The sequence below is a fragment of the Myxine glutinosa genome, chromosome 7 (genome assembly GCF_964187855.1).
Source record: "Myxine glutinosa chromosome 7, kmMyxGlut1.1, whole genome shotgun sequence".
Taxonomy (NCBI): domain Eukaryota; kingdom Metazoa; phylum Chordata; class Myxini; order Myxiniformes; family Myxinidae; genus Myxine; species Myxine glutinosa.
Genome location: NC_136267.1, coordinates 186,042,544 through 186,067,922, shown reverse-complemented (window position 1 = coordinate 186,067,922; position 25,379 = coordinate 186,042,544). Strand labels below are relative to the sequence as shown.

The 25,379-nt window shown below is 42.5% G+C and overlaps 1 protein-coding gene across 4 annotated transcripts in view; it reads right to left on the bottom strand.

The window, feature by feature from the left end:
• The window catches only part of LOC137431895 (integrin beta-6), a 194,552-nt gene that overhangs the window by 24,809 nt on the left and 144,364 nt on the right, over window positions 1-25,379 (bottom strand). For all 4 annotated transcript variants that reach the window (XM_068123725.2, XM_068123727.2, XM_068123726.2 and 1 more), the window contains 3 exons: window positions 14,790-14,924; window positions 9,324-9,753; window positions 2,420-2,639 (listed from right to left, as the gene is read on the bottom strand). In XM_068123725.2, coding sequence (XP_067979826.1) covers window positions 2,420-2,639; window positions 9,324-9,753; window positions 14,790-14,924 — 785 coding nt within the window. The remainder of the gene's footprint in view (window positions 1-2,419; window positions 2,640-9,323; window positions 9,754-14,789; window positions 14,925-25,379) is intronic.

Sequence of the window (25,379 nt, the reverse complement as noted above, 5' to 3'; positions counted from 1 at the left end):
TTTGACCTCTTTACCCAAAATATAATCAGTTCATCTTTACATCATTATACATATCTGTCCCAAGTTTGAATTAGATCACTTCAGCAGTTCTAAAGTTATAGACCTATTGGGACTTTGACCTTTGAACTTTGCCCCAAAAATGTAATCAGTTAATCTTTACATCATTATACATACTTGCAGAGTACCCGCCCTACTGGCGATCTGGTTCCAAGCGTGCAACACATTTTTCTGCCATCGGAGATTTTCTGCTGACGCAACTACTTTGAATTGGATTTCTTGTTGATTTCCTTTGGTAATTTTGCTCTTGCTGATTTCTGTTCAACTTTGGCATCCTTAGTTTTTGAGGCATCTCAATTTTTCAGACAAAAAAACATCAAACGTCACCCTAGCTAACAATACCCATGATAACCACACACCCCTCCCCTCCACAATACACCTTCAACCATCACCCTCGCTAACAATACCCACGACAACCCCACACCCCTCACCCCACCATCTCCTCAAAATCCCCCTTCAACCGTCACCTGAGCTAACAATACCCATGATAACCACACACCCCTCCCCTCCACAATACACCTTCAACTATCACCCTCGCTGACAATACCATGACTGCCCCACACCACTCACCCCACCATCTCCTCAAAATCCCCCTTCAACCATCACCTGAGCTAACAATACCCATGATAACCACACACCCCTCCCCTCCACAATACACCTTCAACCATCACCCTCGCTAACAATACCCACGACAACCCCACACCAACTTGTATCAACAATATTGTATCAACTATTGGCTGCAATATATTAAAATATTATAATAAAATATATTGCAAGAGGTGAGATGATGACATAACGATCACTAAAACAACTTCACTGTAACATGTTTAAAAAAAAAAGAATATTAAAATGTGCACAATCTATGAACAGGACTTCAACTTTCAAAAACAATTGGAGTTTTTATTTTCTGGAAGATTTAAAGTTCTGAAAGAATCACGTTGAATCACATGATCAGCCAAATATGTATCTTTGGTAGTTTACATCTCTGTGAAGTACACCTGGTGTAATGTTTTGTTTCGAAGTTATTCAATATCGATTTGGGTATTGTTACATATTTATGTGAATGTATGTGAATTACCATTCAGGTCTTTGCTTATCCGTGTGTAGTATATTAAGGGTTGTTGTGGTTGGAGGGTCAGGAGCCCTTCTGAAATAGTGGCCGGAAACGGAAGTGACCGGAAACGGAAGAGGAAAAGACACGAGGAAAAAGGACGAGTATTCTTCTTCCTCGCCCCGCTCCGACGAAAGGGGGGATTGATTGAGCCGTGTGGAAAAGCGGCGTTCCCGAGCCTGTCTGGCGAGAGGAGTTACCGGGACGGATACCTGCCCGGTGGACGTCAAACTGTCGTGTGGCCGTGCACCTACCCAGCGTTTGGCGCCGTTCGCGACACCGTCTAAAAAGACGCGTACGGGTCGCCCGTTGGGGCCTAACACGCCTTGCAAGCGGCGTGGGGCTTTTGGCTTGCTTTCCCGTACCCGCTTCGCGTGGCCATGAGGGGCTGCAGCCGGGGTGCCTGGTAGCGGTACGATACCTGCCCGGTGGAAACACGTCCACCCGGGGTTCGTTCAACCACCCGAGTGCGGCGACGCCGACCATCATCTTGGTCAGGAGGGGCCCAGAGACATTGTGCGGGACCGAGACCAAAAGGGGGTCGTGAGTACTCACCGGGACACACATATATAAGATGGCCATCTTAATCATAGGGAATTGATTGTGGATTGGGAATTGTTGATGGTTGTGTATTGTTGATTGCTCGGGAAAAATCTCCGTGGTTGTGTCATTGAAATTGTATGGTATCATTACCATTGAAATATATCCTTGAACATCAGTTGTCTCTTGGGTGAAATTCATATGGATTGCGTGGCGAAAGCGCATATATAATACAGCTTTCTGGCGAAGTTCCTCTCACGGTCCGGGGGTCACCGAGACCAGGTATTCACCGAGGGGACCACGTAACAGTATGTAGATTCTTATAATGTGACCAAGGAAAAAGAGGAACTAAAAAAAAGTTTCAGTCATAAATATCATTTAAATTCCAATGGAATCAGGAAACTCACATTGCTGGGAATACTGTGGCACTGATCTGAAACAACCGAAAAGGACGAAATGATGGACCAAGTTTCATTTCATGGTTCAGGGGAAACCTTTTTCACCTCAATTCGTCACACCCACACCTTCATGATGTATAACTCACTATAAGGTAGCTTATACCATATGAATGTCACATGTTCTTGAGAACACTTGAGAACAGGGAAAAGGTGCAAGAGAAGTGTAAAAGGTGGTGGTTTGAGGTGGGTCTAATGAGTGTTTGAGGTGGGGAAAACATGTGGGGAAAAGAGGTAGGGAATACAAGGGCAGTACCGTTGTGCTGAGCAGGGATCATCGCAGGTAGGACATATCTCACACTGTGAGCCAAATGCTCCAGATTTGCAGGAGCACTTGCCACACACACACTGCCCACGTGAGCTACACAACGAGCCACTGTCGTCCAAGCAGCCCGTGATGTCAGTGCTGCAGTTGCAATTTTCACCAGTCCATCCAACATGGCAGTGGCAGGAACCACAATCACAATCGCCATGACCTGCCGAAGCACATTGCAACAGGTAGTGTGACTCACAAAATGTAGGAAGAACACAAGTGTCAAAATCAGCATTGACCTTGGAGCAATATGAAGTTATTAAGTATAATGACACCTGGAATGCTTTTGGACTGCAAAAGATCTCCAGTCAATGTATTCTGAGATCAATGGATGAAATCTAATTGGGATATGCGAACCGCTGATTAGGATATGGGTCAGAATTTTGTACGAGGTACAAATCCCAAAAAACACACATTGATTGCTTTAAACCTATATAACTTTGTCCCAAATGATCTGAATTAGTACATTTAGGTGTCATCTTGTAGAACACAATCACGGCTTTCAGAAAATGTATAGTTTTATATACTTTCTATCAATTATCTACATGTTTAAAGCCTCTGAACCTCAAAAAATGGTGAAAAAGGGCATTTTTTTTAGTATTTCGTTACCCTTCAAAGCCATGCATTCATTATAAAAGCCTTTTTCAGATACTTTTCACAGCTGGAATAAAAGTAGATCTATATAACTACTCTACTGAATGTGTTTTTGTGTTACTCGTGTCAGTTCCTGAGTCACAGCTCCTCCTCATATAGGATGAAGCAGATGAACCGTAACGTAAGAGATATGTATATAAGCCCTGTTTTACACATATCAGGGTGTTCCATAGTTCTTCTTTAGGGCGCAACAAACAGCACTTATACGTATGTATTAACTCTGTAAAAATCATTGACCTCCTTTGTTTCTCTGAGACACAACAAGCTTGAGTGTGAATTTAGAAACCATAACGGTCTCTTACGTTACGCACCGGTCAATATTTGTCGGTACATAAACCAGCATACATTTTGAGTAGGAACTTGAAACTTAAAACGCAAGTAGATATATGTCTTGCCTATGTTTGGTACTTTGCTTATATGTTTAAATGCAGAAATGAAGCATTTGTGACGGAATGTTTACAAAGAGACCTTATTTTGGTCTCTTACGTTATGCTAACAAGGAAGGGAAACTTTGACCATGAATAAAAACGGAACCTCTGGGCCGATCGGTGTCAGTTTGGCTGCGTTTGATAGCCCAGGCTTAGGGCTTTAAGGATATCAAGGTGATTTTTAGCTATTCCAAAAAAAAAATATTTGACCCCAGGGAGGCCCAAATGTACCTCGTTCAAAATTCCGACCCATATGCCAACCGCTGATTACGATATGCCAACTGCTGATTAGGATATGCCAACTGTGAATTAGGATATGCGAACCGCTGATTACGATATGCCAACTGCTGATTAGGATATGCCAACCGCTGATTAGGATATGCCAACCACTGATTAGGATATTCGAACCGCTGATTAGGATATGCCAACCACTGATTAGGATATGCCAACCACTGATTAGGATATGCCAACCGTGAATTAGGATATGCGAACCGCTGATTAGGATATGCCAACCGCTGATTAGGATATGCCAACCACTGATTAGGATATGCCAACTGCTGATTAGGATATGCCAACCACTGATTAGGATATTCGAACCGCTGATTGGGATATGCCAACTGCTGATTAGGATATGCCAACCGTGAATTAGGATATGCGAACCGCTGATTAGGATATGCCAACCACTGATTAGGATATGCCAACTGCTGATTAGGATATGCCAACCGCTGATTAGGATATGCCAACCACTGATTAGGATATGCCAACTGCTGATTAGGATATGCCAACCGTGAATTAGGATATGTGAACCGCTGATTAGGATATGCCAACCGCTGATTAGGACATGCCAACCGCTGATTAGGATATGCCAACCACTGATTAGGATATTCGAACCGCTGATTAGGATATGCCAACAACTAATTTGGATATGCCAACCGCTGATTAGGATATGCCAACCGTGAATTAGGATATGCGAACCGCTGATTAGGATATGCCAACCGCTGATTAGGATATGCCAACCGCTGATTAGGATATGCCAACCGTGAATTAGGATATGCGATCCGCTGATTAGGATATGCCAACCGCTGATTAGGATATGCCAACCACAGATTAGGATATGCGAACCGCTGATTAGGATATGCTAACTGCTGATTAGGATATGCCAACCGTGAATTAGGATATGCCAACCGCTGATTAGGACATGCCAACCACTGATTAGGATATTCGAACCGCTGATTAGGATATGCCAACCACTGATTAGGATATGCCAACCACTGATTAGGATATGCCAACCACTGATTAGGATATGCCAACTGCCAATGAGGATATGCTAACCGCTGATTAGGATATGCTAACTGCTGATTATAATATGCCAACTGCCAATGAGGATATGTTAACCGCTGATTAGGATATGCTAACCGCTGATTAGGATATGCTAACTGCTGATTAGAATATGCCAACTGCCAATGAGGATATGTTAACCGCTGATTAGGATATGCTAACTGCTGATTAGAATATGCCAACTGCCAATGAGGATATGTTAACCGCTGATTAGGATATGCTAACTGCTGATTAGAATATGCCAACTGCCAATGAGGATATGCTAACCGCTGATTAGGATATGCTAACTGCTGATTAGAATATGCCAACTGCCAATGAGGATATGCTAACCGCTGATTAGGATATGCTAACTGCTGATTAGGATATGCTAACTGCTGATTAGAATATGCCAACTGCCAATGAGGATATGCTAACTGCTGATTAGGATATGCTAACTGCTGATTACGATATGCTAACCGCTGATTAGGATATGCTAACTGCTGATTAGGATATGCTAACTGCTGATTAGGATATGCTAACTGCTGATTAGGATATGCTAACTGCTGATTAGGATATGCTAACTGCTGATTAGGATATGCTAACTGCTGATTAGGATATGCTAACTGCTGATTAGGATATGCTAACCGCTGATTAGGATATGCTAACTGCTGATTAGAATATGCTAACTGCTGATTAGGATATGCTAATTGCTGATTGGGATATGCTAACTGCTGACTAGGATATGCTAACTATTGGTTGGGATACGCTAATCACTGTGGAAAGCAAGGATAAGTGGGCATTTTCTAGCATTAACCCATCATCAGATCAATTGAGGAATTAATATGATGAAATAGAATGGCACGAACGTTAAAAAATTAAAAAAGCAATTAAGAAAATCACTACAAATTACAAAAGACAACAAGTCATGAGACGACGATGGTTCACGAGCGAGCGGTATTCAATGACAAAGGATGGACTGTAACCGAAACAGGCCCGAAATGTCAAAACGAAGGTTACTGACCGTGAAATGAGATAGAAAAGAATGTATAATCAGTCATGAGGTTAGTTAGCTACACAATACCGAAAATTCTGTGAAAAATGAAATGAAAATAAATAAATAAATAAATAAATTTTAAAAATGAAAAAAAAAAATGAAAAATCGAGCTCAGTGGGGCGAGACACATGACATTGGCCTAACCAAATACCGAAACCCCTGTCAGATTCCACCAAACCCCTCGGAGAAGATGTAGCTTGATCTCGATTACCCCCGAAAAATACATCTTTTTCGGGCGTGGCTCCGCCCACAATGGGCGCAATACGCCCACTCTCGGCAGGACACAACTAGATCATGATATCAACCTCCCACCCAAGTTTCATCAAGATCGGATGATATCGGGTAGTTATGCTGCGGACAGACAGACACACACACAGACAGACGCACGCATACACATGACGAATATAGTGGTCACTTGATAACTCGTGAACCAAAAAATGTCTAACTTGGTGTCCCACGAAGCTGCATACCCACAAGCTAGGATGAGTCATAATTAACTTTATAATATGGGAGACAGTCCTGCTCCAAATACTGCACATGGAAGAGTGCGTGTAGTTGGATATTTCGTGATCCATTATACAAACATAGGGGCAATACCCCTGGTGCTCACCTGGTAGAATAAACAGTATAATACACTGACGAAAGGTATTTTAAACCAATTTCAATGGTTGCTAAAAGACAGGGCAGCATGCAGAATCATGCTAACATAATCATAACACTTTAAACAAACAAACAAAAAAATACCTATTTTGGGGGGAAACCCTCTCCTCCCCCAACCCCGTATACCTCCTCAGACCCCAATTTCTCTAATGCCTTGAACAAACTTTGGTACATCACAGGTGATGCAGGTTGTGGTGAAGTTTCATCGAAATAGTGTGTGTAGTTTCAAAGGAGAAAAGCAAATTCCTATGTTGGGGGGTCAAACCTGGATCCACTTTGACCCCATGTAGACCACTCGTTTACCGCATGTAGACCATGTAGACCACATGTAGACCATGTAGACCCTTACACCCGATTTTTTTAAATGCCGTAAACAAACTTTAGTCACAACATACCAAGTATCATTTCTGCCAAGTTTGGTCACAATCCCATCAGCGGTTTCGTAGAAGAAGTTGCAAGTGTTTACGGGCGGACGGAGGACGCGCCATCACATAAGCTCCCTGGAGGTACGTTCCAGGTGAGCTAAAAAATGCCTGCCTTGATAAATGGTAATTTGTGAGAGAAGATATATTTAAATATGGAGAATCTATAAAATCTCCACTGAAGTAGTGTGTAGGAGCTTCTGTGCTAAGAAGGTTAACTGCTCAAGTACGGTACTGCAGTATCAGAGACAAGCTTTGCGGTACACCACAGCAGGAAGTCAAGAGAAGGAAATGATTTTTTTCTTTCTTTCTTTTGATGTGATTCACCAACTTTAGCAACTGAAATTTTGTGGTTTACACCTGACATATTAGAACAAGAAGGTGGTGGATTCTGATAAAGGTGCACGTGTTATAGATGAGTTGCTTGTGTGAAAGGTGCAGCATTTCTCAATGTAAATGTGCTTTCCAGTAAAGTAAGCCAGTATGTTTGATTTGCCTAAAACTTTGCTGCGTTTGCTGGAGTTTATGATTTCTTCCTCGGCGAGCATCCATTAAGAAAGGTGACGGTGGCGTGCAACACACAAGACATGAAATCCACAGATTTATCACTGAACGTCTCCTTCATCAGAAGCTGAATTAAGAGCATCAGAAGAATGTACTGTTGTCCTTCTTCAGTTTCACCAAATGCTACAACCCAATTTGCAACACCTTAACAACACCCTCACAACACCCTCACACCTTCACAACACCCTCGCAACACATTCGGAACACATTCGGAACACCATCACAACACCATCGCAACACCATCGCAACACCTTCGGAACATCATCACAACACCATCGCAACACCTTCGCAACACCTTCGCAACACCATCGCAACACCATCGCAACACCATCGCAACACATTCGGAACACATTCGCAACACCATCGCAACACCCTCGCAACACCCTCGCAACACCTTCGCAACACCATCGCAACACCATCACAACACCATCGCAACACCATCGCAACACCTTCGCAACACCTTCGCAACACCTTCGGAACACATTCGGAACACCATCACAACACCATCGCAACACCATCGCAACACATTCGGAACACATTCGGAACACATTCGGAACACCATCACAACAACATCGCAACACCTTCGGAACACCATCACAACACCATCGCAACACCTTCGGAACACCATCACAACACCATCGCAACACCATCGCAACACCATCGCAACACCTTCGCAACACCTTCGCAACACCTTCGCAACACCTTCGCAACACCATCGCAACACCATCGCAACACCATCGCAACACCTTCGGAACACCTTCGGAACACCTTCGCAACACCTTTACAACACCTTTACAACACCTTCGCAACACCTTTGCAACACATTCGGAACACATTCGGAACACCATCACAACACCATCGCAACACCATCGCAACACCTTCGGAACACCATCACAACACCATCGCAACACCTTCGCAACACCTTCGCAACACCATCGCAACACCATCGCAACACCTTCGCAACACCTTCGCAACACCTTCGGAACACCTTCACAACACCTTTACAACACCTTCACATGTCCACTATCTTTATTACAACCTTTAAACATGTCATTAAGGCAGCAAAAATAAAAAGTAAATCAAATAAATGCAAAGAACATTCCCAGCAACTCCACTGTGTGCGTTCTTCTAGTTGGGTAAAGATGTTTATCCAAACCAACTCCTTCATGTTTACACTTCCAATTTTTTTGTTGACGGCACACTTCAACTCTCTTGTTCCTCTTTTCTCCAGTATGTGGAATTGCTTTCCTAAAGCTCATCTATCGCACTCTTCCATTGAGGGCTTCAAGCATGTGGTGACGTCTTCACTTCAGGCAATCTGAGTGTTCAAACCAATGATTTTTGTTACTGAGCTTCCTCTGCTCCAGCGTCTTATCTACATAAAGAAGTTCAGTGTGTAAATGCATTATTCATTTGTTATTCGATAAAGTCTGTTCTGAGAATCTTTTAAATCCACTAAACTCACGTATTTCAGCAAAGGTTCACTCACTTGATCCCAGCAAGCAGCTGTATAATAAATACCTGAACGCACAAACAACTTCCTTACTCTCCATGAGAATGGATGGCAGTCAATTGAAGGCCGACTTGTGCCAAGACGTTGATGTCCTTGCTTTAAGACAATAAGCTAACTGGTTTGCTTGCTATAGACTGGCATGCTCTAGGCAGATTTACATGATCGAATTTCAAGTGGACACCAAAGGCGTTGTGGATCAAGATGGCTTTTAACACCACACATCTGCAGAACTCACCAGAACATAAATGGCCACCATGGTGAATGCAGGAGAAGTCATCGCACTCACAGTGCTGCCCGTACACTCGGCCATAATCGCTGTCGTAGCAATTACATGACCCGCAGGTGCATTGTCCACGAGCGGAGCACTCCGCACCTTGCCCATCGTCGGGACGGCAGGTTGCCGAGGCTGCCTCGCTTTTCATTTCGGAACTGCACTCGCATTGTGGTCCAAAATATCCCGGCAAACAGGAACAGATGCCACACACTAACGATCCATGGCCGTTTGAGCATCGAGGACTTGGGGGTTCGCCGTTCGACTCACACTCGCAGTTGCACACAGACGTAAGCTCAAAATGGAGGGTGTCACGCAAGCCCACGGGTTTCAATGTAACCTGCTGCGGAGCATCAAGGCACTCCGTTAACTCAACGGTCACGTTGAAGGTCACCTGTGGGCAAGGGGTGAGGGAAATGGAAAGGTGAGAGACTGGGCTATAAATATGTTAAGACTTTCAATTTTTGGTTACTTCAGTGAGAGATTGCACACCTCCGCTAGACTAAACAGTTTACGATTTGTAACCCACCGACACACCGGTAGTTCCATATACAATCCGAACCAGAACCAAAATCGAATCACCTTGTCCTCGTCACCGACCCAACTCATCCACGAAGTTTTGTCATAATCCGTCCACAACGTTTTGAGGTATCGTGTTGTGTAATCGGTTTAAGAACATTCTCGTATGCGGATCCGGATCTTCACCAAAATCGAATCAATTCGGCCTCGTCACACACCAAAGCTGTCCACCAAATTTTGTTCCAATCTGTTCATAACGTTTTTAGATATCGTGTTAATACTGCATATCGTTTTGGCCCTTTCACTCAATGTTGAAGAATCACTTAAAAATTGTTGGATCCGGATCCGGATCTTCACCAAAATCGAATCATATTGTCCTTTTCACACAACCAACCTGTCCACCAAATGTCATCCAAATCCGTCCATTACCTTCTAGATATCCTGCTCAAAGACAAACAGGCAGACAGGGGTGAAAACATAACCTCTGCCCATCTTTGGTGGTGCAGGTAATGACTAGAGACAAAATGCTACAAAGAGACAAATGAGTAGAGACAAAATGCTACACACAAATGAGTAGAGACAAAATGCGACAGACAAAGAGACAGGGATTTGTAATTTGGGCCAGACACTGACACACAATGGTGCATACTGTTAACATGTTACCATGAGCTATTTAACATGATGCACACGAGTACACTGCGAGATTGGATGGACAACGGACATCTTAAGATAGTCCTTTGTGTGACACTTATTGGGTACACGGTGGTATGAAGACATTGTCAACTTGGTACTAGTCATTGGTAATGAAAGGAAAATTAATATATGAGTAACAGAAAAAGTGACAACAAATGAATCGAGTTAAATCAGGAAATGCAGCACAGTTAAATGATATGCGCATGTTTTTCCAGTCTTGTGAAAGGAGGTGTCTGTTTTAATGAAAATGGATGTCTCCCCAGAGTGAGGTTTGACATACATTCTTGGGTAAAATGCCAGGGGCATAGATAAGGCCCCTTTATATTGGTTGTGCCATGTGGCAAAGTATAGAAAAGAAGGGACATTCCATAGTTTGTAGAAAATTCCAAACAATACAAAATAAGGTGCATTCAAAAAATCTCGTGTGCATGTTGGTCTACCCTTGTGTTCTGAGGAGGAACCAAGGAATGCTCTAGAAAAGTTCACATAAACGGGCACAAATTTGATTCATACACCTGCATGAAGAAGTACATGTATTTTATTTGCCAGATGTCGGGTGCCTTCAAGACTCCCCTCTCACCCCTCCTCCTCAAAGTTTCCTCTTAACTCATCCACAAAGCTGCCTTCTTCCGCCTTCCTCTCTCTTCCAACTCATTCCCCTACCTCCTCCAATCTTCTACTTCACTCTGCCATCCCTCATATTACTTCTCACTGTGCCTCATTCAATCACCACCTAGCCTTTTGTCCTCCTCATGCTTCCCTTTCTCCTAACTCTTCTGCAATCTCCAACACACTGTCAACAGCTCTCCCTACCTCCCCCTCTCCTCCCTCATCTTACGCTGCCCTCCCCTCTCTTGTATCAGGTGCTCCCTCTTTTCCCTTCTCTTGTATCCGATGCCTCTTTTCTCCCACCTCTGGAACAAACTCCCTCACTCTCTTCAATCCTACTCCTCCCTCCAGGTCTTTAAAACAGCTGTTCACCACCATCTCATATCTTCCCCCATCCGAAACCTTGATCTTTTCTACCCCCGTTAATTCACCCCAAATCCACCTTTCAAATTCCGTTTTCTTTCCTTCCAGTCCTGTTTTATGGAAAATATTTTTCGACTTTGTTTTATCCTCTAAAATAGACCATAGAGAACACACATTCGTGTTCAAAGATAATTATTTAACCCTTAAATCCTACCTTTGTGGGTATGCGGGTGACTTCTGATACCTCAGGGAGATGGATGCCCCTGCCTTGCATAACCACAGGTCACCTGTGGACAAGGTGTAGTACCTGTCAGCACACCCTTACCAGGGTAACAGTCTGCAGCCATGCAGTTTAAATGGAAGATGTCTCTGCACATCGAGTGGATGAGAGTCCAGTCGACTCCAATAGCACGGGCGGAAGACGGTGAATTCCCCAATGGCCAGCAGAGAGACGGAGAGGAGTGGCGACCCCCCCCCCACGCCCCCCATCCCCCTATACCACACACTTGTGTGTACCAGCCATAGAAAGGCAATGCCATCATTGCCCGAGGAGACTCGACATCACTACCTTTATGAAGGAGCCAGATATCTATACAAGCACACAACTGACATTGTGCTTTATGTGGTAGCTATTCATATACGGTACGATATTATATATATATATATATACTGTATAAATATATATATATATATATATATATATATATATATATATATATATACACGAGGGCCAGTCAATAAGTAACCTTAAAATGGCGATATAACTTCGAGAATGTAATGTGTGTAGTTGTAGACGACATATGTTATATCTATGGGTAAGAGTCATGTTTTGCCTGTTTTAGATCTGGCAATATTGAGTGTATGACGTCAGTGGAGCAGTTACAAGATGGCGGCTCCCTTAGAAGCATGCACCAGGGAGGTGCAACGTTCTGTCATCCGTTTCTTGGGAAGTGAGGGTGTGTCCCAGTGAAATCCATTGCAGAATTAAGATGCAATGTGGTGACGCATGTTTATCGCTGCAGCAGGTGTACGACTGAGACAGGAAGTTTAAAAGTGGACTATCCAGTGTGGCAGACACTGCTCGCTCGGGCCGGCCTCACACAGCCGACACACCAGAAATGGTTGCAGGAGCTGAGCACGTGCTAAGGGAAAACCATCGCATTACGCTGGATGAAGTGGTCTCCGAATTGAACATCAGCCATGGTTCAGCACACCATGTCATTCTCAACATGCTGGGGTTCCGCAAAGTGTCTGCAAGGTGGGTGCCCAGAAAACTCACACCTGAACTGAAAGAACGGCGAGTGAAGAACTTCTGCGACATTATGAAACAGAAGGCGATGCTTTCTTGCAGCGCATAGTGACTGGGGATGAAATCTGGGTCCACAACTTTCAGCCAGAAACCAAGAGGGCAAGCAAAGAGTGGCGCCATTCAACTTCACCGAAGCCCAAAAAATTCCGCACACAGCCGTCCGCTGGAAAAGTGATCCTGACGCTCTTCTGGAATGGCCGAGGCCCACTTGTAGAGCATTACATGCCCAGAGGGAGCACAGTCACCAGTGCATCATACTGCGACCTCCTTAAAAATAATCTGAAACCAGCAATCAGATCAAAACGTCGTGGACTACTCACTACCGGTGTTTTGCTGCAGCATGACAATGCTCGGCTCCATACTTCCCCTACTGCAGTTGCAACAATCGAGGACCTGCATTTTGAGTGTCTTCCTCATCCACCTTACTCACCAGACCTCACCCCTTCGGATTACCACATCTTTGGGCCACTTACAGACACGCTTGGTGGAACCACTTTCCAATCCGACCAAGAGGTCCAAGAGGCGGTGCACGAATGGCTACTCAAGCAGCCAAAATATTTTTTTTTTCTAGAGGAATACAGGTCTTAGTAAAGCGCTGGAAAAATGCATTGAACGCATTGGAAATTATGTTGAAAAAGAACACAGTTGTTACACACGTACATACAATAAACAAGTTGTGAAAAATATTTTTAAATTACTTATTGACTGCCCCTCGTATATACATATATATATATATATATATCCTCCCCCTCCCTCTTCTGTTCAGCAAATGGTCATGGGCAATCATGCACAATGTGCCGTCGTGACCCGTTATCTTTGGAGATCACAGTATGGTTTCCATGTACGATCATATGGTTTGTGAAGCATGGTGCCAGGCCATGATAAAGCGCCTCCAAAAGGTATATTTTAAGGATTAAGGAAGCTGGCGAAACATTTCGGCATGAGCCCCAAAAACCAAGGTTGCTATAGAAAGATTTACAATGAGCAAATGTAACTATAGTTTTCGTTGTACCCAACTAACCACCAAATTCCCTTTGCCATGTGGAAATTGACATAATTTCTGAGAAGAAATAAAATTCTGATGAAAAAGAAAAAAAAGTTGAAAACTCGTACGTTCAATACGTACTCCATTCAAATCGGTGTTCAAATTGATTTTTAAAAATGTGAAAGAACTATTCCTTCCTGAATATGCAGCACAGTTTATCCACTCTTCCCAAAATGTCCCATAGGAATCCTATAAAAGATCCCAAAGGATGTAAAGAATTCTGGAATAATTCCATCGGATTTTTATATCGTACATTTTTGTCGAAACCCTCTTGACCCCTTTACTTACGGTATTTTACCTTGCCTGATACTCGTCGTCTTTCCTGCTCTGGCAGCAGAAGCACATGGTAGCATGATTTAAATGCAAGTTAGATACGCACAGTATGTATAGAAGCAGCGCAGATAAGGGGACACTTGGATATTGGCAGGATTGTGCAGACTCGATAGGCCTAATGCCCCCTCCTGCATTTAAGTTCCCAGTAACTCTCATTGTAATGCACAACGTGTTTGGTCAGTTTGCCAAAATACCATTTTGTTTGCGATCTGAGGTCTTTGTTATAATTACTAATGAAATGGACCAAGAGAAGATGGCAGGTCTTGGTGTTCATCTGGACAGATGTCGCAAACGATCGATCACATCGCGTATTCATTCGACCTTATCTGGCCCTCTATAAAAAGTCCAAGTGCTATTGTACCCTATCATAGTGTACCAGCAGAGCAAAAACCATATCGTTCTGTCCTACCTAAGCTTAAAACCACAGTTTCCATTTCCTGCGACTTTCCAAGCAGCTGGCTTCTAAACCTACAGGGCACAACAGGAAATGTCAGCAGTTCAGCAAACCCGACTATGTGTTTCGAGCACCATGCAGGCTTCTCCACTCAAATCTCCTCACCTTGTCACCTTCCTTCACATTGGTGCACCTCTTCTGGCCCGGGTTCACAGTACCGTTATGGCACAATGCAGTAAACGACAACTTCACACCTTCCAGTTGCTCCATGACTTCGAGCTCGATCTCTGATCGTAGTTCCTGCCAGAGAATCAGCATCACACAATCTGCATCTTTTTACACGATTCGAAGTTGTAAAGGACAATCTGCTGCAAACTGCTGCATTGTCATGTTTTCACATTTTATAATATGGTCGAGTGAAAATACCTTAGGCCTCATTTCGTTTTCACCATTAAATAGATGTGTCCCATCTCTTGTAGCACATGAGGCCTTTCACGGATGACACCTTAAGCTGATAAACAGCAGGCTGCTCGGCAGGTGTCATTAGTCAAAGCTACAAAGCATTGCATGGATAACCAGTGACCATTATGGGATTATGCCCGAGAAAGGCTTTTCATTTATGAGATTTGCTCTAACAAGTTATGCGTTTGCAAAGCTATTAACAGGGGGAACCCTGGTCCAAACGACTGGACATTGGAGAAGTAGGGAATATTGCCAAGACCCTCTCACTATCCAGAACCACAGCTGCTGCATGGGATTCATTTGGAAGTGAGGCCATGGCTTTGGAATCCATTTTGCCCTGAGTAATGGCAAAACAGAAATCCTGGATTCACCTTTCTTACTGGCAGAAGGAAAAAAATGCAGAAGGAGAAAGAAATCCCTTATGTGGTCGACCAAATAAAAGGCACCCCGAGCCACTCGATGAGTCAAAGCACAATGATCTGCACATGAATGGCTGAACCAGCGTGGACTCTGCTCTCATTCCAAGCAGCTAGGGCAGCTTAAATCATAGTCAGGCTGTTCCCATGCCCCAAGAACAAAAGGCCATGGGCTCAGTAATGCACAAGTTCTCTTTCTGGCAGAGTAACTTTGACAGAGAAAATAAGGTTCTCCATGGCAACGGAAAGAAGCTCCACAGAATAGCAAACCCTGAGGTTTTAACATTCCATTGGAGGTGAGTGAAAAGGGATTATCAGTGCGTTTGCCTAGTCGGGCCGTCCATGTCCGCCCTACACAAAGTAGCATATTCTCGTGCTCGCGAACCTTTTACTCTCTTTCTGCTTTTATTCACCCTCCGATGTTATCGGCATTTGTTCTGCCTCATCGAGAACGGATACATTTTGTGCCTTTAAATTCGAGGCTGGCAGAAAGTGACCGCGCACCTTACAAAAGCCCATGGCATTCAGCAGTACTTGGCTGCGCTATGACACTTTGCGGCCTCTGGGACACAGTGTTGATTATCTAGGACAGGCAAAGTGCCCAAAAAAGTACAAATGTCACAGCTCACCCAGACAACCAAAAATATCAACTCTCTGGGACACATGACTTAGAGGGGCACAAATGATTCCATCAAATGGAAATGTTATATTTAATTTCAAGGACAGCAGTATAGGTCAGTAGTAGCATATTCACAATTGACTTGGATTGCCAATAATTTGTTTCAATGTGGAGTACGATTCAGCTCAAGAGCGTTTCCAGCTTAATATATTGAACTTTCGATGTAAATATAACTGTTCTGTCTGCTTAAATGGGTTTTTTTTTTTTTTTTTTTTTTTTTTTTGTATACAAGATCGAGGCTCGTGAAAGAGCTAACATTAATCACACAAAAAGACAAACCGACACACAAAACACAAAAAACAAGGGGAGCGGTAGACAAGATGGGGAGAGAGGGGGAAGGACACAAAAGAGAGGGGGAAGGACACAAACACAACATTTGAGAGCAGGGACATCGGGAGGACTTGGGGGGAGGTGGGAGAGGATAAGTAAAGGGATAAGTAAAGGGTTCTAAGTAAAGGGTCGCAAACAATATGGTGATGTATCAATAAATAAATAAATTCATTTCAGTCTCATTGAACAATGCCTGCGGATGTTTTACTGGCTTGAAGTTCAAGAAGTTCAAGAAATATTTGGTTTAAAGGGAATTGTAATACAAATCAGAATGGGAAATAAAATTATACTACTGAAAATAGCAAACAAGTTTGAAGATCATAAAAAAAAACTATACAGTCTGAGTCGAGCTACATCAAAATCTGAGTCAACCTAGTCAACTAAAATCTGAGTCAACCTAGTCAACCAAAATCTGAGTCAACCTAGTCAACCAAAATCGGAGTCAACCTAGTCAACTAAAATCTGAGTCAACCTAGTCAACCAAAATCTGCGTCAACCTAGTCAACCAAAATCTGAGTCAACCTAGTCAACCAAAATCTGAGTCAACCTAGTCAACAGAAATCTGAGTCAACCTCGTCAACCGAAATCTGAGTCAACCTAGTCAACCAAAATCTGAGTCAACCTAGTCAACAGAAATCTGAGTCAACCTAGTCAACCGAAATCTGAGTCGACCTAGTCAACCGAAATCTGAGTCGATCTAGGCAACCTAAATCTGAGTCAACCTCGTCAACCGAAATCTGAGTCAACCTAGTCAACCGAAATCTGAGTCAACCTAGTCAACCGAAATCTGAGTCAACCTAGTCATCCGAAATCTGAGTCAACCTGGTGAACCAAAATCTGAGTCAACCTAGTCAACCAAAATCTGAGTCAACCTAGTCAACAGAAATCTGAGTCAACCTAGTCAACCGAAATCTGAGTCAACCTACTCAACCAAAATCTGAGTCAACCTAGTCAACCAAAATCTGAGTCAACCTCGTCAACCAAAATCTGAGTGAACCTAGTCAACAGAAATCTGAGTCAACCTAGTCAACCGAAATCTGAGTCAATCTAGTCAACCAAAATCTGAGTCAACCTAGTCAACAGAAATCTGAGTCAACCTAGTCAACCGAAATCTGAGTCGACCTAGTCAACCGAAATCTGAGTCGATCTAGGCAACCTAAATCTGAGTCAACCTCGTCAACTGAAATCTGAGTCAACCTAGTCAACCAAAATCTGAGTAAAACACCAGGATGACAGTCCGAGTCCACATAAATCAATTCTTCTTCTTCTTCGTTATTATGCTGCATACGGCTGGTGGGGTAGCATAATTGGCTGAGGCTGTGCCTCCGATGCAATGCACTCTGCTGGTTAGGGTAGGAATTTGGAATTTATTCATGGTGCCGGCGATAGCTCGCCCGCTCTCAGCAAAGGACACCGTGGGATTTTTAACCTTCACAAACTAATGTCGGTAGACAGGACGGCCAGCTTAACGTTCATCCGAGGGATGGCACACATTCATGAATCACCCTGCCTGTAAAACAGCAGGATGACCGTTTATAGCAAGGTCCGGATTCAGCTAAATCGATGCCAAGCTTTGTCACACCACGATTTCAAGCAGCAATTCATCATAATGATGAAGATATTCTTTAATTCATTATAGTTATTATAATTTATCTTAAATTTATTATAGTTATTATGATTTCTCATTAATATATTGTAGTTATTATGATTTATCATTAATTTATTATCGTTATTATGATTTATCATTAATTCATTATCGTTATTATAATTTATCTTTCATTTATTATAGTTATTATGATTTATCATTAATTTATTGTAGTTATTATGATTTATCATTAATTTATTCTCTTTATTATGATTTATCATTAATTTATTATAGTTATTATAATTTATCTTTAATTTATTATAGTTATTATGATTTATCATTAATTTGTTGTAGTTATTATAATTTATCTTTAATTTATTATAGTTCTTATAATTGATCTTTAATTTATTATCGTTATTATAATTTATCTTTAATTCATTATAGTTATTTTTGACTGACACTTTGTCTTAACAGAATAGATTAATAAATGAAGGTGAATACATTTGAGAGAAATATAAAATTTACGTGAGCAGTCTGACTATGCTCTGGAGTTCATTACATCAATGTTGGTCAAAGATTGACTCAAACAAGACCCATAAACTAATTAAATCAATCCCAAATGGAGTTGAGGCAGTTCTCAAGGCAAAAGGGGGTCACATTTATTAATTGATGATACTGTACGTAAAGACAGATTTGATTTTTCCTATTATAATAAGGGTTAATATTGTTGCGGTTTTGAGTTTTGTACAATAAAGGTTAATTTCCCCCTCATAGTTTAGTCACACAACAACATGTAGCCTTGCGATAGTTCAGTTATTCCATAGTATGTGTGAGAATAGTCCTTTTCCTGTGTTAGTTTTGCGTTCAGTAGAATAATGAGAGTAGGGCCTTTTCATACTTCCATTGCCTCATGCCTCTTGTGCCTCTTTGTGCTGCCTTTGGCTTTTTGGCGCGAATTAACACGAGGCAGGCCTAGCAGGTCGGGTCGGGATCGAATGAGGACGGCGAAGAAGCTGACGGTAAGCGCAAGCCGCCAATCAGGGCTCAAAGAGGGTGGCTGCGGCAATGCGTCACAGGGCGTGGTTGGAACGTTCGAGAGGGCTCAGGGCGTGGCAAATATAACCCGTCGCGCAAAGCCCCCAGGAGCAGTGAGCGTCGAGCAGTTGGCATTAAAGAGCGCAGCAGAGCAGCAGTTCGGAGCAGGAGTTGAGCGCGGAGAGGCTCGAGTATTGATGAGAGTTACGAGATCGGAGAAAGACGCGCAAGGATAAGCGCTCCTATTAAAGTGGACGCTCAGTTGAACTTAAGGCCAAGCAACACCAACATTTAGACAAATAAAGTGTCTAAATATATGTTTTCTGAGACCAGGAATCGAATGGAATCATAAAATTTATGTTATATGTATGATCTACATGCCAAATTCCAAAATGGCCACCACGCACCCGCAATGTAAACTATACGCGAGTGATAGCGCGCTGGTTACTAAACGCACTGTGGAACCGCCCAGCCGCGCTGAGAGACGCGTACATTTCTTTCCTGCCTCAACTGCTGCCTTTTGTTCGAGAGACGCGCTGCGAGGATCCTTTTGCACCACCTGCTTGCCATCTTCGCGGGACGTGCTGGGACCGTGGAGAGCACGCCGGGCCGCCGTTCCTGGACGACCAAGGCAGCGCGTGGACACCAGCCTACCTGCAATTCCCCTGTGTGAGTGTGACCGGGCCCGAGTCTGGAAATAAGAATAAGACTGATTAAGTTCTGCTCTGTGTCTGCTTTCTACCGATTTGTACATAAGTGTAAATAATAATTAAATTGTGTTATTCCTTTTATTCGACCGTCTTGTGTTTTCCATCATTGACTAAGCGTGGTACGAATATAACCGCTCTAATCGGGGTCCAATATTAATGGTGACTGCACGGACCACGTGGTACGCAATCCGCTCGGTGTACTCAAATTACACGTGGCTCGTGCGAGGCTTGCTTCCCCACTTCCGTGGCGGCGCAGGTATTTAGGTACGAGCGAGACTTGGTCACGAAACCCTACCTTGCGTTTGCCCGGAAGAGGCGTTTGAAGTCTCGGTTACGCCAGGCCCAGAAAGAACAAAGGGCTTAATCCCGCCTTTGTAAGGGTAGGACGGGCCGCGGAAAACCGTAACAATATATTAGTAAGACTTCAAGGAAGTCCCAAGAAAATGCTTTTGTTTTAATATTATAATGATTTATTTGGTTATCACATTTAATAATTTCATGACTTGACTTAAACTTTTGTACTCACTGTGATTTGAGAATTAAGAAAACATATAATGTAAAATATAATTCACTTGTGTATTAAACAAAATGTGAAGATGAAAATGAAAGCAGGATTGAAAAGTAATTATTAAAAGTTCAAAAATACCATGAACAGAGAAAAAACAAAAAAGAATACAGTACATAAAAGGTAAACATAGGAAAACATAGGAAATTTACCATTTAAAAGCCAATATGTGTGTTTGTACAGATGTCTGTCCCACTTCATAAGGGTAGATTTCAAAGGCCAATCTTTTAACACAAATGTGTATTCACTACGGTCTATTTTTGAGGATAAAAAAACTGGGAAAACATTTTCCATAAAAGAGTAATTATGTCCTTTCTAATGGAATTGTAGACGGTGGCTTGCTAACCACGGCTCAAGGGCGGAGTACAGAGGTGTTTTTTAAAATAACAATAAATACAAGGTACAGGGAGGTGAAATTCGCCGAACCTGATGTGCAATACGCTAAACGTAAAATGTGCAATAAGTAAAACAAGTGTAAATTTACATTCGTATTATCTCGAATAAATAAAGAAGATAAAAGCACACCTTACACGAGGCCGATAAGGGGCCTTGTCACACTCAAGAGACTGCAATATCAAATAAACTGTTCCAACCCGTCGTTCTTGACGGGGCTTTTGCATTAGTACATACGATTACATGAAAAAGTAAGTACACCCTTGGTTCTAACAGGTGGCATTGCCCCCTTTGGCAGAAACAACCTCAAGTAGGCGTTTCTTATAACTGTCTACCAGTCTCTGACATCGACTGGGAGAAATTTTTGCCCGCTCCTCCATGCAGAATTCTTTCAGCTGTGCGATGTTTGAGGGGTTTCTTCCATGCACAGCTCGTTTCAAATCCCCCCACAACATCTCGATGGGATTTAGATCTGGGCTTTGACTTGGCCATTCCAGAACCCTCCATTTCTTTCTTTTCAGCCATTCCTTGGTGGATTTACTGGTATGTTTAGGGTCATTGTCATGTTGCAAGGTCCACCCTCGGTTGAGCTTCAACTTTCCGACAGATGGCCTCATATTATCCTCAAGCACCCTCTGGTACAATGAAGAATTCATAGTGGATTATATGATGGTGAGCTGCCCAGGCCCTGATGCAGCAAAGCTGCCCCAAACCATAATATTTTCACCACCATGCTTTACAGTTGGTATCAGGTTCTTGTGGTCAAATGCTGTCTTTGGTTTTCGCCAAACATGTCTTCTGGTACTGTGGCCAAATAGCTCTACCTTTGACTCATCTGTCCAGAGCACATTGTTCCAGAAGTGCTGGTCTTTGCCTCGGTGTTCATTGGCAAACTTTAGTCTTGCCCTGATGTTCTTTATGGACAGCAAAGGTTTCCTCCTTGCACACCTCCCATGTAGATCAAATTTGTGCAGCCTCTTTCTAATGGTAGACTCGTGCACTTTGACATCAACAGTGGCAAGAGCTACCTGTAGGTCCCGTGATGACATTCTGGGGTTCTTCGAGACTTCTTTCAGCATCTTGCGGTCTGCTCTCGGGCTGAACTTGCTGGGGCGGCCTGGCCTGAACAAGTTGGCAGTTGTTTGGAATCTTCTCCACTTGTAGATGATCTTCCGGACAGTCGAATGATTGATTTCAAATTGTTTGGAGATCTTTTTAAATCCCTTCCCAGACTCGTAGGCATCTATAACCTTCTTTCTGAAGGCCTCAAAGAGCTCTTTTGATCGAGGCATGGTGACGCCGCACACTTCAACAACAAAGAGCAAACCAAACTAAATGTCTGAGGTTTAAATAAGACAGGTTCCTTCAAGATCCTCTCTAACGATGTTCTAATCATTTGCACCTGAGCTGGTGCACCTGATTCTAATTTTAGGTATTTGAAGTAGTGATAAATGTAGGGGTGTACTTACCTTTTCCACATGCGAAATTTGCATTTATGTTTATTTAAATAATACAATGGACTACAAAATGTAAATGTTTCATGATATTTGTTATATTATATCACCTTTATCTATCAATATTGTTGAAATGAAGATCAAATAGCTGAACGTTGAATTATGTTGAAAAAGTCAAAACTTTACATGGGGTGTACTTACTTTTTCACGTGACTGTACATCAAAGATAAAAATAGGAAAGGTGATTTAGAAATGTGATGATTTACAATGTTTGCTTTTGAAACCGCTCAATACCTTCCACTTGGGAGATTGACACACCGAACTCATGTCGTTTAAATAATGGGTTTCTGCTCAATCTAGTTTGGTGATAGTTTAAGGAACTCGTGTAGTTTGGTGATAGTTTAAGGAACTCGTGTAGTTTGGTGATAGTTTGATGATAGTTTGGTGAGAATTTGATGAACTCGTGTAGTTTCGTGATAGTTTTATGATAGTTTGGTGATAATTTCATGAACTCATGTAGTTTGGTGATAGTTTGATGATATTTTTGTGATAATTTGATGAACTCGTGTAGTTTGGTGATAGTTTGATGATAGTTTGGTGATAATTTGATGAACTCGTGTAGTTTGATGATTGTTACATATTTATGTGAATGTATGTGAATTACCATTCAGGTCTTTGCTTATCCGTGTGTAGTATATTAAGTTGTGGTGTAGTTGTTGTGGTTGGAGGGTCAGGAGCCCTTCGGAACCAGTGGCCGGAAACGGAAGTGGCCGGAAACGGGAGAAGAAAAGACACGAGGAGAGAAAAGGACGGTGAATCTTCTTCCTCGCCCCGCGACGACAGAAGGTGGAATCGACCTTGCGCTGCGCGGAAAACAGCGGCGTTCCGAAACCCGTTTGGTGAGAGAGGAGTTACCTGGACGCGTAACTACCTGTTGACACGTGAAGTCCCCGTGAGTTCGTGCACGGAACCAAGCGGTCGCACGTTGGGCCGCGCGCGCGTTGCAAACCGTGCCGGGTTCTGCCCCGTCTACAAGGCCGCGTACGGGTCGCACGTCGAACCTCGCACGCGGTGAAAAACCGCGTTTGGGTTTCGCCCCGTCTACAAGGACGCGTACGGGTCGCACTTCGGGGCCTCGCGCACGTTGGAAGCCGCGCTGGGTTTTGCCCCGTTGCTTGGCAAGGAGGTGCGCTGCAACAGCTGTCCCCGGTACGAGACGGCACGTTTGGAGCACGTCCGCCCGGGGTTCGTTCAACCGCCCGAGTGCGGAGACGCCGAGTAGCAGTATCTTGGTCCGGAGGGGCCCAGAGACATTGTGAGGAGCAGAGACCGAAAGGGGGTGGGAGTACTCACCGGGACACACATGTATAAGATGGCCATCTTAATCTTAGGGAATTGATTGTGAATTGGGAATTGGTGATGATTATGTATTGTTGATTGCTCGGGGAAAATCTCCGTGGTTGTGTCCTTGAAATATTGTTGATGGTTGTGTCATTGAAATTGTTTGGTATCATTACCATTGAAATATATCCTTGAACGTCAGTTGTCTCTTGGGTGAAATTCATATGGCTTGCGTGGCGAAAGCGCATATATAATACAGCTTTCTGGCGAAGTTCCTCTCACGGTCCGGGGGTCACTGAGACCAGGTATTCACCGAGGGGACCACGTAACAATGATAATTTGATGAACTCGTGTAGTTTGATGATAGTTTGGTGATAATTTGATGAACTCGTGTAGTTTGGTGATAGTTTGGTGATAGTTTGGTGATAATTTGATGAACTCGTGTAGTTTGATGATAGTTTGGTGATAATTTGATGAACTCGTGTAGTTTGGTGATAGTTTGGTGGTAATTTGATGAAGCCGTGTAGTTTTGTGATAGTTTGGTGATAATTTGATGAACTCGTGTCGTTTTGTGATAGTTTGATGATAGTTTGGTGATAATTTGATGAACCCGTGTAGTTTTGTGATAGTTTGATGATAGTTTGGTGATAATTTGATGAACTCGTGTAGTTTGGTGATAGTTTGGTGATAATTTGATGAACTCGTGTAGTTTGATGATAGTTTGGTGATAATTTGATGAACTCATGTGGTTTCGTAATAGTTTGATGATAGTTTGGTGATAATTTGATGAACTCGTGTAGTTTGATGATAGTTTGGTGATAATTTGATGAACTCGTGTGGTTTTGTGATAGTTTGATGATAGTTTGGTGACAACTTGATGAACTCGTGTAGTTTGGTGATAGTTTGATGATAGTTTGGTGATAATTTGATGAACTCGTGTAGTTTGATGATAGTTTGGTGATAGTTTGGTGATAATTTGATGAACTCGTGTAGTTTGATGATAGTTTGGTGATAATTTAATGAACTCGTGTTGTTAGGGTTAGGGTTAGGTTTGATGATGAATTTTGACGAAATTTGATGTTCATCAAATTCATCAAGTTCATCAAATTTGATGAAAAGGGTTAGGGTTAGCTTTGATGATGAACTCGTGTAGTTTGATGATAGTTTGGTGATAATTTGATGAACTCGTGTAGTTTGATGATAGTTTGGTGATAATTTGATGAACTCGTGTAGTTTGGTGATAGTTTGGTGATAATTTGATGAACTCGTGTAGTTTGATGATAGTTTGGTGATAATTTAATGAACTCGTGTTGTTAGGGTTAGGGTTAGGTTTGATGATGAACTTTGATGAAATTTGATGGTCATCAAATTCATCAAGTTCATCAAATTTGATGAAAAGGGTTAGGGTTAGCTTTGATGATGAACTCGTGTAGTTTGATGATAGTTTGGTGATAATTTGATGAACTCGTGTAGTTTGATGATAGTTTGGTGATAATTTGATGAACTCGTGTAGTTTGGTGATAGTTTGGTGATAGTTTGGTGATAATTTTATGAACTCGTGTAGTTTGATGATAGTTTGGTGATAATTTGATGAACTCGTGTAGTTTGGTGATAGTTTGGTGATAATTTGATGAACCCGTGTAGTTTTGTGATAGTTTGATGATAGTTTGGTGATAATTTGATGAACTCGTGTAGTTTGGTAATAGTTTGATGATAGTTTGGTGATAATTTGATGAACTCGTGTAGTTTGATGATAGTTTGGTGATAATTTGATGAACTCGTGTG